This window comes from Otolemur garnettii, unplaced genomic scaffold, assembly GCF_000181295.1.
Source record: "Otolemur garnettii isolate 467f Iridium unplaced genomic scaffold, OtoGar3 scaffold00028, whole genome shotgun sequence".
Taxonomy (NCBI): Eukaryota; Metazoa; Chordata; class Mammalia; order Primates; family Galagidae; genus Otolemur; species Otolemur garnettii.
In genome coordinates this window covers 12,403,506-12,417,255 of record NW_003852423.1, presented here as the reverse complement: position 1 = coordinate 12,417,255, position 13,750 = coordinate 12,403,506, and the positions used below count along the sequence as shown (strand labels likewise).

General features: G+C 45.8%; 1 protein-coding gene across 3 annotated transcripts in view; it reads left to right on the top strand.

The window, feature by feature from the left end:
• Positions 1-10,549, top strand: part of NOD1 (nucleotide binding oligomerization domain containing 1) — a 49,968-nt gene extending 39,419 nt beyond the window's left edge. For 2 of the 3 annotated variants that reach the window (XM_023512439.1, XM_023512438.1), the window contains 3 exons: positions 2,556-2,639; positions 5,993-6,076; positions 9,388-10,549. In XM_023512439.1, the coding sequence (XP_023368207.1) occupies positions 2,556-2,639; positions 5,993-6,076; positions 9,388-9,460 (241 nt within the window). In that variant the 3' untranslated portion in view covers positions 9,461-10,549. The remainder of the gene's footprint in view (positions 1-2,555; positions 2,640-5,992; positions 6,077-9,387) is intronic. The other variant, XR_002773097.1, reaches the window with a different exon arrangement.
• Positions 10,550-13,750: the final 3,201 nt, after the last annotated feature.

Genomic DNA, 13,750 nt, shown 5'->3' with positions numbered 1-13,750 from the left:
CTCTTAACTGGAAAGACTCTAGGCCTTTCAAAGTTGGGTTGATAATTTAATTCTCCTAGAAGAGAAAAAGCTATCTCAAGAAGCACAAGCAGGCACAGGAGGGGGAAGTGGGCCCCAGGAGCACAGGTGTGAGCTTTGCCACCCTGGGATGGAGGAGAACTGGCAGGCTGGCCATGTGAGCTGCCAGGCGTATCCTTGGAACGCTCAGATATGCTTTGGCAGAGGCCAACTTTCGTGCACCAGGCTCAACATTTTTTCCCTTCCTCCTCTTCAATTGCCTTCCCCAGGCAGGCTGCTCCTTCTCCACATCTCCAAGTCAAAGTTAGCCTTCTTGCTCCAGCTCACTTGTCACCTGTCAGCAGAAGCCCACAGTCCTCTCCCTCTCTGTACTCCTGGGTATTTGTTAAGTAGATGTTGCCTCCTGAAGGTGTTTCATGTTTTCGTTTTTTCGTCATTTAACCTTCTAGTTTTCTCTATTTATATTTTATTTCTTCACCTGTATCATAAATTCCTTACAGGCGAGGGAGTTGCACACCTCTCTGTATCATCTCGCAACTCAGTGCTCATTTAATTTTGCTAAATTAGCTACTAAAAATAATAAAAATGTCATCTTTACAAGAATTCTGATGCTAAACCTACAGGCCAGCATTTTTAATTCTTTCCCCTCAAGTGAACTTTAATATTTTGAAAGTATGTGCTTTTTTGGAAAAAACAAAAAGTAAGACACAAGCCTAAAAAATAGGAAGCGAAAGTTCTTCTTTCATGCTTTCTAAAATAACCTTTCCTTCTAGCTTTTTGTTCTATGTATATCCAAATACATACAAAATAGGATAGCATTTAGCAAGTGGCTTAAAAAATATCTTAACCATACATCATACGGATTTTACATGACCCTTTACATCCAAGTCTCAATCTTGACTCTGTTGACCTTCTGGTCCAAATCATTCCCTGCTGTGAGCAGCTGTCCTGTGCATCCTAGCATGTTTAGCAGCCCTCCCGACCTCCGCCTCCCAGTTGTGATGATCAAAACCATCTCCAGATGTGGCCAAGTGCCACATGGAGAGGGAAAACACCCCTGTTGAAAAACACTACTGTCCAGGGATGGTAATAATGTCACTACCCAGAACTTCTTGAGTGTTGACTTTATGCCGCCTGCTATTCTAAGTCTTTCACAAATGTAATCGACTCACTCAATTTCGCAAGCACCCAGTAAGATCTATACTATTACTGTGCACACTTACCAGTGAGAAAACTCAAACTCAAAGAAGTTAGACCCAGTGCCGAAGGTCAGCCTGCTCGTGAGTGATGCAGACATGGAGCTTTCCCCAAGGCCACGCTGTTGCCTCTTTCTTTATTCTTCCTCATTTTCTCTGGGGGCTGCACAGCATCCCTTTGAATGGATATTCACCATTTTTTGGTATCACTTGTTGCTATTGATTCTTAAATGTGTTCACATTTCACTTGATGACAGAGAATATACCACAGCACATACTGCAATGTTTAAAATCTTGTGTGTATGTGACATCCTTACAGACTGCAGGGTAAATTTCTTGAAGCCTAACTGCCTTAAAGTGAAATATTTTATTTTATGTTTAATTTAATTTTTTATTATTTTGAAACAGAGTCTCACTCTGTTACCTTGCTTAGAGTCCCATGGCATCATAGCTCACAGCAACCTCAAACTCCTGGGTTTAAGCAATCCTTTTGCCTCAGTCTCCTGAGTAGCTGGGACTACAGGTACCCACCACAACACACAACTAGTTTTTCTAGTTTTAGAAGAGACGGGGTCTCACTCTTGCTCAGGCTGGTTTTGAACTCCTGAGCTCAGGCAGTCCACCCACTTTGGCCTCCAAGAGTGCTACGATTACAGGCGTGAGCCACTGCACCTGGCCAAAGTGAAACATTTTTAATATTTGGATAGACACAACCAAATAGACCTTTAAGGAACGATTTTTTTTAATGTTCTTTCTGTTTCATTCTTCATCCTAATGATTCTTTCATCTGCTTGCACAAGAGGGTCCAACCCTATGTATGCTGGAGTTTTAGGGCTTTATCCAGATCACTTCTGTTTTTAAGAACAATTGAGAAACCTCCTGAACTTCCAGTCACTTAACTTGGGTTCTTCACCACTGGCCTCAGAGCAAAGCATTAAACACATTTAACGTGCAGTTCTGGGTTTTCACGCTGCTCTGGATCACTTGCTACCAGCAGTGATCCAGAGTCTGAGGATGTGAGGAGCCCTGAGAAGCACTGGCCCCTGATTTTCTGTGGGCCCCCATTTTCTGTGAAATCTGAAGCTCAGTGAAAGTGGGGCAGGGAAGAGGGTGCGTCAGCAGGCAGCAGGGCTCAGAAACAGGCGCTGGGGTGTAGGATTTGCACTAGAAATGAATCCCTGTTTATCTTTCGTGGGGGTGAGGGGCCTGGCTTGGCTGAGTTCTCAGCAAGCGACCAGCTGCAGAGCTGGCAGCCCTCAGCTGGGACCCGCTCCTGTGAACTCATTAAACAGTGTGTACCAAGTAGACTCTCCTGAGCAAACACTTCCTTTTTTTTTCTAGGCTGACCAAAAATGAACTCAACGATGAAGTGGCAGAGAGTATGGCAGAAATGTTGAAAGTCAACCAGACGTTAAAGCATTTATGGTAATTTCAGAACTGTGCTGCTTTTTAAAAATATTTTTTGAGATAAAATTTACATACCATAAAATTTGCCCTTTTAAAATGTGCAAGTCAGGAGTTTTTAGTACATTCGCAAGGTTGTGTGACCAACATTTAATTCTAGAACATCCTCACTGCTGCCCCCAAACCCCTGCAGGCATTTAGCAATCACTCCCCATCCTTCTCCTCCCACCCCCCCACCCCCGTGCCTGGCAACCTCTAACCTGCTTTCTGTGTCTGTGGACCTGCCCCGGGCTTGTCATATAAATGGAACCAGGCAGTGATCATCTGTCTCCATGTTTTTCATAACAGTTCTCAAGGTTCATCTACACTGTATCAATACTTCACTGCCTTTTAATGGCTAAACGATAATCCATTGCATGGATATTTAACCTTCTGTTTATGCATCAGTTTATGGACACTGGGTCCTTTCTACTTTTAGACTGTTATGTATGTTGCTACTGTGAACATTCACGTACAGGTTTTGTATGAACATATGTTTTCATTTCTCTTAGGATTAGAATTGCTGAGTCCTAAGGCAACTCTTGGTTAAGCGTTTTGAGGAACCTAAGTAGTGGCACTGTTTTACACTCTCACCAACAACATATGTGGGTTTCAAGTTCTCCCTGTCCTCACCAATATTGTCCATCTTTTTGAACCTAGTCATACTAGCGGGTGGGGACTAATATCATTGTGTGGTTTTGATGTGTATGCGCCTGACGGCTAACGAAGTTGAGTGTCTTTTTATGTGCCTGCTGACCGTCTGCGTAACTTTTTTTGAGAAATGTTTCCATATACTTTGCCCCCCTCCCTTCTGAGGCAGGCTCTTGCTCAGTCCCCCAGACTGGAGTGCAGTGGCCTCATCATAGCTCACTGCTATCTCAAACTCCTGGGCTTAACTGATACCTCTGGCCTTAGCCTCCTGTGTAGTTGGGACTATAGGCGTGTACCACCACACCAGGCTAGTTTTTCTACGTTTTGTAGAGATGAGCTCTTGCTTTTGCTCAGGTTGGTCTTGGACTCCTGACCTCACATGAGCATCCCCACTAAGGCTCACAAAGTACTGGGATTACAGGTGTGAGTGGCCTTTGCCCATTTAAAAATTGGGTTGTCATTTTATTATTGAGTTGTAGGAGTTCTTCATACATTCTGGGTGCTAGATCAGGATTGGTAGACATAGGACTTGCAAATATTTTCTCTCTGGGATTATTCCTTTTCTTGATAGTGACCTTTGAAGGGCATAAGTTTTTACATTTTGATGAAGTCCAATTTACCCATTATCGACTTTTTCTTTGGTTGCTTGTGCATTAGGTGTCTTATCTAAGAAATTATTGCCTAATCCAATCCAAGGTCACAAAGATTTACACCTAAGTTTTATTTTTGTTTTTTTGAAACAGAGTCTCACTCTGTTGCCCTGGGAAGAGTCCTGTTGCATCATAGCTGACAGCACCCTCAGACTCCTGGGCTTTAGTGATCCTCTTGGCTCAGCCCCCCTGTAGCTGGAACTACAGGCACTTGCCACAATGCCTGGTTAGTTTTTTCTATTTTTGGTAGAGAGAGGGTCTCACTCTTGCTTAGGCTGGTCTTGAACTCCTGAGCTCAAGCAATCCACCCACCTCAGCCTCCCAGAATGCTAGGATTACAGGCGTGAGCCACCGCGCCCAGCCTACACCTAAGTTCTCTACGTCTTACAGTTTTGTTGTCACATTTAAGTCCACAATCCATTTGGAGTTAACGTTTGTCGACAGTACAGAGCAGGAATCTAACTTCACTCTTTTGCACGTGGATGCCCAGCTGCACAGCACCACGTGTTGGAAAGACTGTCTTTCCCTATTGAATGGTATTAACACCCTTGTCAAAAATCAATTGACCATACAAGTATGGGTTTATTTCTGGATTCTCTATTCTAGTCCATTGATCTGTAAGTCTATCCTTATGCCAGGACCATACTGTCTTAATTGCTGTAGCTTTGTAGGAAGTTTTGAAATCGGAAAGTCTAGGCCCTCCAACTTTGTTCTTCTTTCTCAAGATTGTTTTGGCCATTCTGGGTCCCTTGCATTTCCTATGAATTCAGGAACGCCTTGTGCATTTCTGTTAAAAAAAAACCCCTCAGACTGTGCTACTTTTACATGTTTTTTTTTCTTTGCCTTTTAGCCTGCAGACTTCTTTTATGCCCTTCTGTAGGCGCCAGGCCAGCCCCTCCAGGGGAAGTAGAGGTAGACAGAGGCCAGTGACAGAGTAAGGACTGCTCTGTGCACGCCCAGGCCATACTAGCCCTAGTGGAGGCAGCCCCAGCTGCTGTGCCTGGACACTGCCAGGCTTTTCAGGGACATTGGGTGCTCCTCTCTTTCCTGGCTTCTTACCAAGTCTTGGCTGGAGGCAGCCTGCTCTGCCCTTAAGAAGACATGGGTGGTGGCAGTGGCAGCCACAATAAAGGTGGTACCTAAAAAATAGCAGAGTTTAACTGAATGCAGAACTCTGTGTTCACTCCTGGGTTCTATTTTTCTTCCTTTTGCAAAAATGTTCAGTGTGCTTGTGGTCATGCTCATTGGAGGGTCATTATTTCTGCCACTGAGCCCAAAGGTTCTAGCCTTGGGGGCGGGAGGTATGTGGCTGGGAGCACAGTGGTCCTGCATGCTTGGTCAGTGACAGTGACAAGAGCTCCCTTCCCTGGGGTACTGTGCCCAGTACATGCCACTTGCTGAAACCTCACATGTCCAGTGTGGTCTCACTCTTATAGTTATTCTGACTTTACAGATTAGACAATTGAGGCACAGATAGGTAAGTTTGTCTGTAGCTGAAAAGGGAGGTGTGGGGGGTGTGAGGAGCGTCTAAGCACTATGGACACTGCCTCTCTGGGGGGCAGGCCCCTTCCCTGGTTAGGGCTTCCTTTTTGGGTCAGAGCCCAAGAATTCTGTTAGTAGCAGCCTATTGTACAGACAGGAGTAGGGAGTGAGCCTGTGGTGAAGCGCCTTGCTTTTCTCTAGCTACCTGGAAGGAGAGGACAAAGCCCCTGTTCTGTTCTTAGCATTTGTTGTTCAGACTGGTGGTCCCCAAACATTTTCGATTGGGTATCTCTGCAATGAAAAATGTCAAACACATACACACACACACATATATAATCTACATGTGCATATACAAAAAAATTAGAAATGTTTAAAGCTGTCCTTTATTCTGGTGGATCTGATATAGATGCTTTGAGCCAGATGAAAAGTCACACGGATTCAGTTCTTCCCCTGACCACCCGGCTTCCTCTCCCCCCATAACCTCCCAACTTCCTAACAAAAGGCAGATTTAATGCAGTATTATGTGTCTGACATGGTATGTTCTTCTTTCAGGCTTATCCAGAATCAGATCACAGCCCGGGGGCTTGCCCGCCTGGCAGATGCATTGCAGAATAACACTGGCATCATGGAGATTTGGTAAGATCCCTCCACTGCTGAGTACAGTAATAACAACAGGATTATTTGCTTAGCACCCTGAGTCTGTGCCAGGCAGAATGCAGGGCCGTTCCCATTTCTTCCTTCAACAACCCTGTAAAGCAGTGGTGGTATCTCCATTTTACTGGTGTAGAAACTGAGGCCCAGACCAGTGAAGTCAACTTTGCCCAAGAGCACCACAAGAGGGGAAACTAGAATTCAGCCCAGACCATAGTCCCCGTGCCCCTACCCTAGTCCTGACCTTGTCTATCCTTGGCGGGAGTGGGGGTTGGTGGTGGTGGTGGTGGTAACAGCGGAGATGGTCTATGCAGAGTTTCCTGCTGCAAACAAATCACCCTGGGACTCAGGCCTGAGAGCTGGATGTGCTGGCCGGGAGTTTGGAGCTCATTTTCCCCCTTTCAGGCTTCTTGGGATTTATAAGACACTTCCAGGCTACATTTGAGTTGATTTGTGCTCTTTTCTCTACTTCTTTTTTTCTGCTTTGAGAACTTCCTTACACTAATAAAACTCCAGCATTTGCTCCCCTGTGATGCTGAGTCCCATTTCACTTCTTGCCCCCCACTCAGAAGCCCCCTTAATAATGTCTGGGTATTGGGAGGGGCCCTGGGGGGTGTTTTCTGGTAATGGTCACTATGTGCACCTGGCACCATGTTAAGGGCTGGAATGTGGTGGGTAATGTGACAAAAGGGGCCTGATGGCTTTGAAGTTCTGGCTGTGCACCTTAACCCAGACTCGGGAATGCTTGGGAAACTGTTCTCCACCTCAGGGACTGAGACAGCCCTGCCCAGAGTGAGGCTCGAGCCCATGTGGATGCTCATGGGCCAGAGACGCTATCTGTTCAACAGCCACTGTAACTCTTCTGAGATCCATGAACCCAAACCCTCAGCTCAGGGGGTTGTTACTCATTCATGATTTTGTCCCTTCATGATTGGGGAGAAGAATTTCATAGCCAAAATACAAAAAAATCAAAAGATACAGCTCTATGTGTTTTTAAACTTGGTTTTTAATGCTGGTGGGTTGCAACCACCATTATTTAAAAATGAAATTGAAAAAAACAGACTACCAGGATGCATGGTAAGGAGAAATATTAGTTAATTAATCTTATCTCAGACTTGCATGTGGATATGTGCATGTTTACCTAGATGCTGGTTCACTGTGTAAGATGTAATTCTTGTTGGGGAGTCTCATCCAAAAGCTTTTTGAAAAGCACTGTCATAGGGAATAGAGCAGAGATCCAAACAGCGCTCCACCCTGCACCGTGGCTTGTGTTGTGTGCCTGCTCTGCAGCGTGAGAGGCCTGTGAGAGCAGCGGGACTTTTCTCCATGGCCAGCTGGGACAGTGTAAAAATCTGCAGCCGCTGTAATTCCTCAGGCTTCAAAGTATTCATTTTCCCCTCCCAAGAGCCATTATTTCTACACAAGGAACTATACATATTTCAGTAGGGCCAGGAGTGTTTCGCATCAAGGTGTGCTATCCAGAGCTGCATAAAAACTGTTTCAGGTGGAGGGGAGAGTGAGAGAGGCCAGGACAGGCAGCCCTGGAGCTGCACTTGGGAGCACCTTCACTCCAGTTCCTGACTTGTCCTGGGAGCTGCCAGAGCATGTTCCTCTGCATGACTTCATGGGGCTGGGCTCTGGGAAGGCGCTGGCCTGGCCGGCCCTGTCTAGGGACTGCTACACCAGGCCCTGGGGCTGAGATGAAGCTGACAGGGAAGCCAGGGTTCAGGGAGCAGCTCCCCTTGGAGCTAGAATGAAGACATCTCCTTGGACACTTTATCTGTATGGACTTTTATTTTTACCTTATTTCTGACTAAAATGAACTTGGAGTCCCTTGGTGAGTTCTGCCTTCAAAGGCAGAAATTAAGAGGTGTTCAATGACCTGGACTTCGTAAATGATAGCATTCATCACACTCCATCACAGCTTTCTGTGAGAACACCTCCTTCAGACTGTGAGCTCTTGGAGGGCAGGGCTTAAGTAAGGTTGGAGTGTGTCCCCGTGTCACTTATCTGCTGAATAACAAAATGTTTGAGCACCAAGTCACTGTGCTAGCACCATAACTTCAACGGTGAACAAAATAGACCTGGCCTCATGGGTTCACCAGCTAGTGAGATGCACATTAAAGAAAAAACGATCATTCACATAATTATTTAATTACAATGTGATGGGTGCTATAAAGGTAAGGCCAAGAGGGAACAGATCCAGATGAGGTTTCAGACAGGTCTCCTTGTGAAAGTGGCATTTACACTGAGCCATGGAGGACAAGGAGCAGAAGTTCTGGGGCAGAAGGGAGCATGGCGTCCTTGAAGAGCTCCAAGAAGCTGATGGACGCTGGGGTTCAGACAGTACAGAAGAAGGGGCAGCAGGAAGGAGCCTGAGAGACCGGCAGAAATGAGACCCTAAAAGATCTGTGGATCATAGTCTTCATCCTGAATGCAATGGAAAGTCATTGAAGGGTTGGAAGCGGAAGGGGGTGTGATCAGATCTACACTGTGAAGAGACCACTCTTGGCTCTTCTAGGAAGCTGGATTTGAGGTGGCCAGGGTACATGTAAAGAGACCTGTCAGGATATTGTAGCGATCCAGGAAAGAGACAATGGGTGCTCACATTAGGATGGTGGGGCTGAAGGTACAGAGCATTTCCAGGGAGGCATTCTAAGGATGTTAGGAATTAAAGTAGAACTTCACAATGGAAGGAATACGAGGACACCAGGACACCTTCCTAACTCACGCAACTGGATGAGAGTGGTACCCTTCATCAAGCCAGGGAACCCTGGGGAGGTGTGGGCACTTTTGAGATGCCAGAGTGGGGACTGTCTTAATTGAGATACCAGGTAGGTAACTGGCTCCACTGACATATGAGTAAGGCTAAGGTATTGATGAGATCACCTGGGGAATAGGGACTATCCCCAAACCTGGAGGAAATCCAAGATTTAGTGGTCTCATGGGGAGTATACGGAAAAGGAGACTGATGGGGAGTGCCCAGATTAAGGAGAAAGATCCGAGAGCATGTTGTCAGACCAAGGGAAGGGAAGGTGGCGCTTCAGGGAGGGTGAAGGCAGGACAGCCAAATGCCTGTGAGGGCCAAGGAAGACAAGACCTGAAAAATGTCATTAAATTCAGGTTTACGGAGGCTATTGGTAGCTGGAGAGGATAAATAGTAACTTGAAAGAGCTATTTTAATCAGGCGTGTTCCTCAGTGTCTGCATCATGTGTTGGGCAAGTGAGTGTGGGGAAGGGGTAGATAACAGCCCCTAACGTTTACCTGGGTTCTTTGTTTTCCTCCTTTTCAACAGCTTACATGGAAACCCGATAAAGCCAGAGGAGGCCAAAGTCTTTGAAGATGAGAATCGGCTGATCTGTTTCTGAGAGGACACTTCTCTGTGCATGGGGGCTTCACTCTGGGAGGGCTTCACCCTGGGAGGGCTTCAGCGCAAGTATGTGCACCTTTTTCCTGCCAGATGCCTTCCGGGGGGCCTGCCGAGGGGGCTGCCAACCGCCTGTCCACACACTCCGACTGCCACCTCCCTAAATAGCTGTCTCGTTTTGCAGAAAAGAAGAGGGAGCTATTGTGGTGTCTGTAAATATGCTTAAGAAGAGACTTCATCGCATACCCAAAATTATTTTTATCTAAAGTGAGAGGAAAAGGCTTTGGGAAGGACAGAGGTGGCCAGCCTCAGCTCATGCAGACACCTACCGTAAGGACTGCAGCAGCTCCACTGCTGATTTCATTGAAGAGTTAAAGACCTGGTGGAAGTTGGTGCCAAGATTTTTGGAAAAAAGGTGCTTGACAGATAAGTGTTACACATGATCTGTCCCCTTCCTCCCCAGTGCCCGCCCATGTATCGTATTATCCCACTTCACAGCTACAGCTGTGAATGGGATGGACAGTGTGGTAGCTGGTATCAAGAAAGGGACTCATCACAGGCTTTTCATCTTAGTCTTGGAGTTTGCCTTCTGACAGGGATCAGAGGTCTCCCTCTTGCTAGCCTAAGAGAAAGAGCAATCCCTTCACAATGTCAAGCTTCCACTCAGGGCTCTACATAGCTAGGCTGACCTCTACTGGAAGGGTGGACACTATGGGGGCCCTGCCTTAGGAGGGAGAGTCAGTATCTGCTGACCAAAATGAACAAGGCTGGCTTGCCTTTGTGGCCCCAGTATGCAAATGGAAGCTTTTCTCATCTCTTTAAGAACAATTTCTTTTTATCTCCCTTGTGTCTTGAGAAAGGGAAGTCTCTTCCTGCTCCCCTGAGCAGCTGGAGAATGACTGAACCAGAGCCAAGACTCAGGGACTTGGCTGGGAACTTGGTAGAGAGAATATTGGTCAGATACCCCTCACCACGGTGGGGGAATGATGGAGCTTGGTGGGTGATGGTGGGGGCGTATGACATCACTAGGTAACCTGTCCTTGTGCCAACTCATTTGTTAATAAAATACTAAAAAGGCTTGCTACTTCTATCTAATGGGCTAATTCTGGAATCTTCTGAAGAGACTCGGCCGGGTGAGCATGCGTGTGTTCCTGTGCCCCCTCCTGACTCCCACACTGGGGAGCTCCAGGGCAGTGTGCTGTGAGGAGAGGTCTGATCACGGGAGACCAGAGGTATCAACACCATGATTCTTTGAAGGCCTCTCTAACATGAGACAAAAAAAGGCCCAGGCAGCATCTGGCCTCTGAATCTATACGGGTGGAGTCAGAGGCCAGGACGGGTCAAGTGGGCCACATTTCGGGCCCTCACCCCTGCACTGTTGCAGGCTGGTTTGCACTGTTGGGTAGAGGACCCAGGTGGCCAAGTAGCACTAAACTCATGGGCAGCACACAACACGGGAAGGCATGCAGACCTCTGAGTTCTCAAGAGTCTGTAGGACATCTTGGTTGATTTGGGGAACGGAACTACAGCTCCCTTATTTTCATACATGTCACGTCTATGCTAACTTGGAATTTACAAAAAAAAAAAAAGCTGTGTAAAGTCACCATGTGGACCCATGGCATTTGCCCAGTGGAGCTCCTGCTATTTCCTAGCTGCGGGGATTTGGGCCAGTCTCAGACTGTCAGAATCTGTTTTTCCTCCTTGAAAAGTGGGAATCTGAGAGCCCTGACTCACGAGGTTTTGGGCAGATTAAACGAGAAGTTATGGAATGTAGTTGGCACAGGGTCGCTGCCCTACATGCACCAGTTATTACAAACCTGGCCCTTCTCATTTCTGCTCACTGCAGGTCTCCCAGTTTGTCCCCTTCTCACTCCCCTGCAGAGGGAACTTTCCAATAAGGCCAAATATGGGACTGGAAGTTCTCAAAGTGAAACCCCAAAATATTCGAGGGCAGGCTTCCTGCACTATCTTAGCTTTGTCAGTGAGAAACACAGTTATTAGTTTTCCTCATTATTACTGAAGAGTGCTGCCATGTAAGGGTCAACCTGGTGAACACAGGCAGGGCACCCATGTCTTCACTGCATAACAGAGATCAGAACCAGGCCACGAGACTTTGCCAGGTGTCCTGACTTCAACTGCTGAAATGGAAGGAGGATCTGGTCGCTGATACTTTGGTGCACTTCTAGGTCTGTTTCTGGTAGCAAATTATTCACTTACAGGCAAAATCCTTGCTCTGGAGCTGAAAGGCAGAGCCATGACCCTTAGCCCAGGTCCATGGAGAAGAATTTTAATGCAAGTGGAGCTGGTATATGAGAAGGCCGACACTCATGTTAGCACGTAGATAGGTATAAACATGGGCTTATAGCAGAGCTGTAGGCTCGGGGCCCAGCCAGTACTGCTCTCTCAGCCTTGAGATGGAAGGAACTGCACCCAAGACCAGCTTAAGACTTTTAGAGACACCAAAGCATCGGAACGATATGGCTTCTATGATCTGAAACCAAAAACACTGAAAACTACAGTAAATTGTGAAATAAGTGCGAAAATGCTAATAAGTTTCTGACTTTTCCCATGAACACTTGGGTGCATTTTGGGGGTCAATGAGCCCCTGATTTTTTCCTGTCATATAGTACATTTACTGATATTATAAAAGTAATGCCACAATGTTAAAGGGAAACATTTTTAGATGTTTATAATACTAACATAGCTAAATTTTTATATATCCTCTCCCTTGCTTCACCAACTTTGAGACATTGTTTTATGTCATTATAATCACAGCGTATGTTGGTAGCTTTTTTAAATCAAAATTTTCCCACATTGTTATACAGTCTTCATTAACTATCATTTGTATTCTCTAAGTTTGAGAATGTGCTTACTTATGTTCAGACGGGTTAGACATTCAGGATTCCAGACTGACGGTTGTGGTGGTGGTCATAATTATTAAAGATCAAGTTTCTATGGAATTCAAAAATTCTTTACAATTACCCCTTTGGAAGGAGATTATCAAGACAAAGATTCTTGCTATGAAATTATCTTTTTTCCTGATCTATGTTAGGGGCTAAGAAGTTGGAATGAGGAAACTGATAACTAGTAATATGTGAATCTGTATCTTATTGACATTTGTATAAAAATTTTTAAAAAAGCAAAACCCTGGGTTAGGGCCTATGGCTCAAAGGAGTAGGACACTGGCCCCATATGCCAGAGGTGGTAGGTTCAAACCCACCCACAGCCAAAAACTGCAAAAAAAAAAAAGCAAAACCCTTCAGGGAAGGGATCTAGGCAAACGTAGAATGTTGCACCTGGCATTGTCTAAGATTTTGAACTCACTTGGTTTAGTCTCCTTATTTTACCAGTGAGGAAATGTGTCAGAAAGCAAAGGTGACTTGCCCAAGGCTACACACTGCAACAGAGCATGAACTAGGACACACGCCTTCTGGCTGGTTTTATTTTCCCTCTATTATGATGGGTTTGGACCTTCAATTGAATCTGCAACTGACCTTTTTGCTGCCAAGCCTGTCAAACTTGATTCCAACGTGCCTGGGAAAATGAAACTCTTCCCCCAAGGACACAGATGGGGTCTCTAGTGTTTTCGAGCTTTCTTTAGGAAGCCTGATCTTTTCTCCTGTACTCATGGTGCTAAAAGTTACAGAACTCTGGACTCACATTTATGAGTCTCATTTCTCAGAGCTGTAGGCCAGAAGCACCTCGGAGAATATTCGGCAGGTGACATTTTGGCTCTGAAGAGCCAACACCTCTGGCACTGGCCACATATTCTCCATCCTCCAACGGTGGGATTGGACCATAGAGGTAGGTCCATTCCAGAGTGCTGGAGAAGGTTGCAGTTGAGTGATTTTCATCACAAGGGGGCAGCATGTATCCAGGAATTAATCCATTACAGCCGTGGCCAGAAGGATTCAACTGTGCAATGGGGTCTGGTGACTGGCACACTGTTCTTTCTATTTAAGACCCAAACCAAAGTATATTGTGTTAGAAGCAATTTTATCTTAAACCCATTCAGCCAGAACATCAAAAACATCAAAAAGTGCACAGAATTGGCTAAGGACACATTAGAAGAATAGTATTGTGGCAAGCTCTCTGGGGACTGAGGAGCTGGGTCCAAATCCTAGTGTTACCAGTGGCTGTGTGACCTTGGACAAGTGACTTAGTTTCCTATTTATAACATGCAGCTGATAAAACAGTGCTCCTTGGCAGAATTATTTGGTTATGAGTAAATAAATGAGAGTATGTAAAGCACTATTAAAATAGCACCTAGTATGCAGTAAGGGCTCAGAAG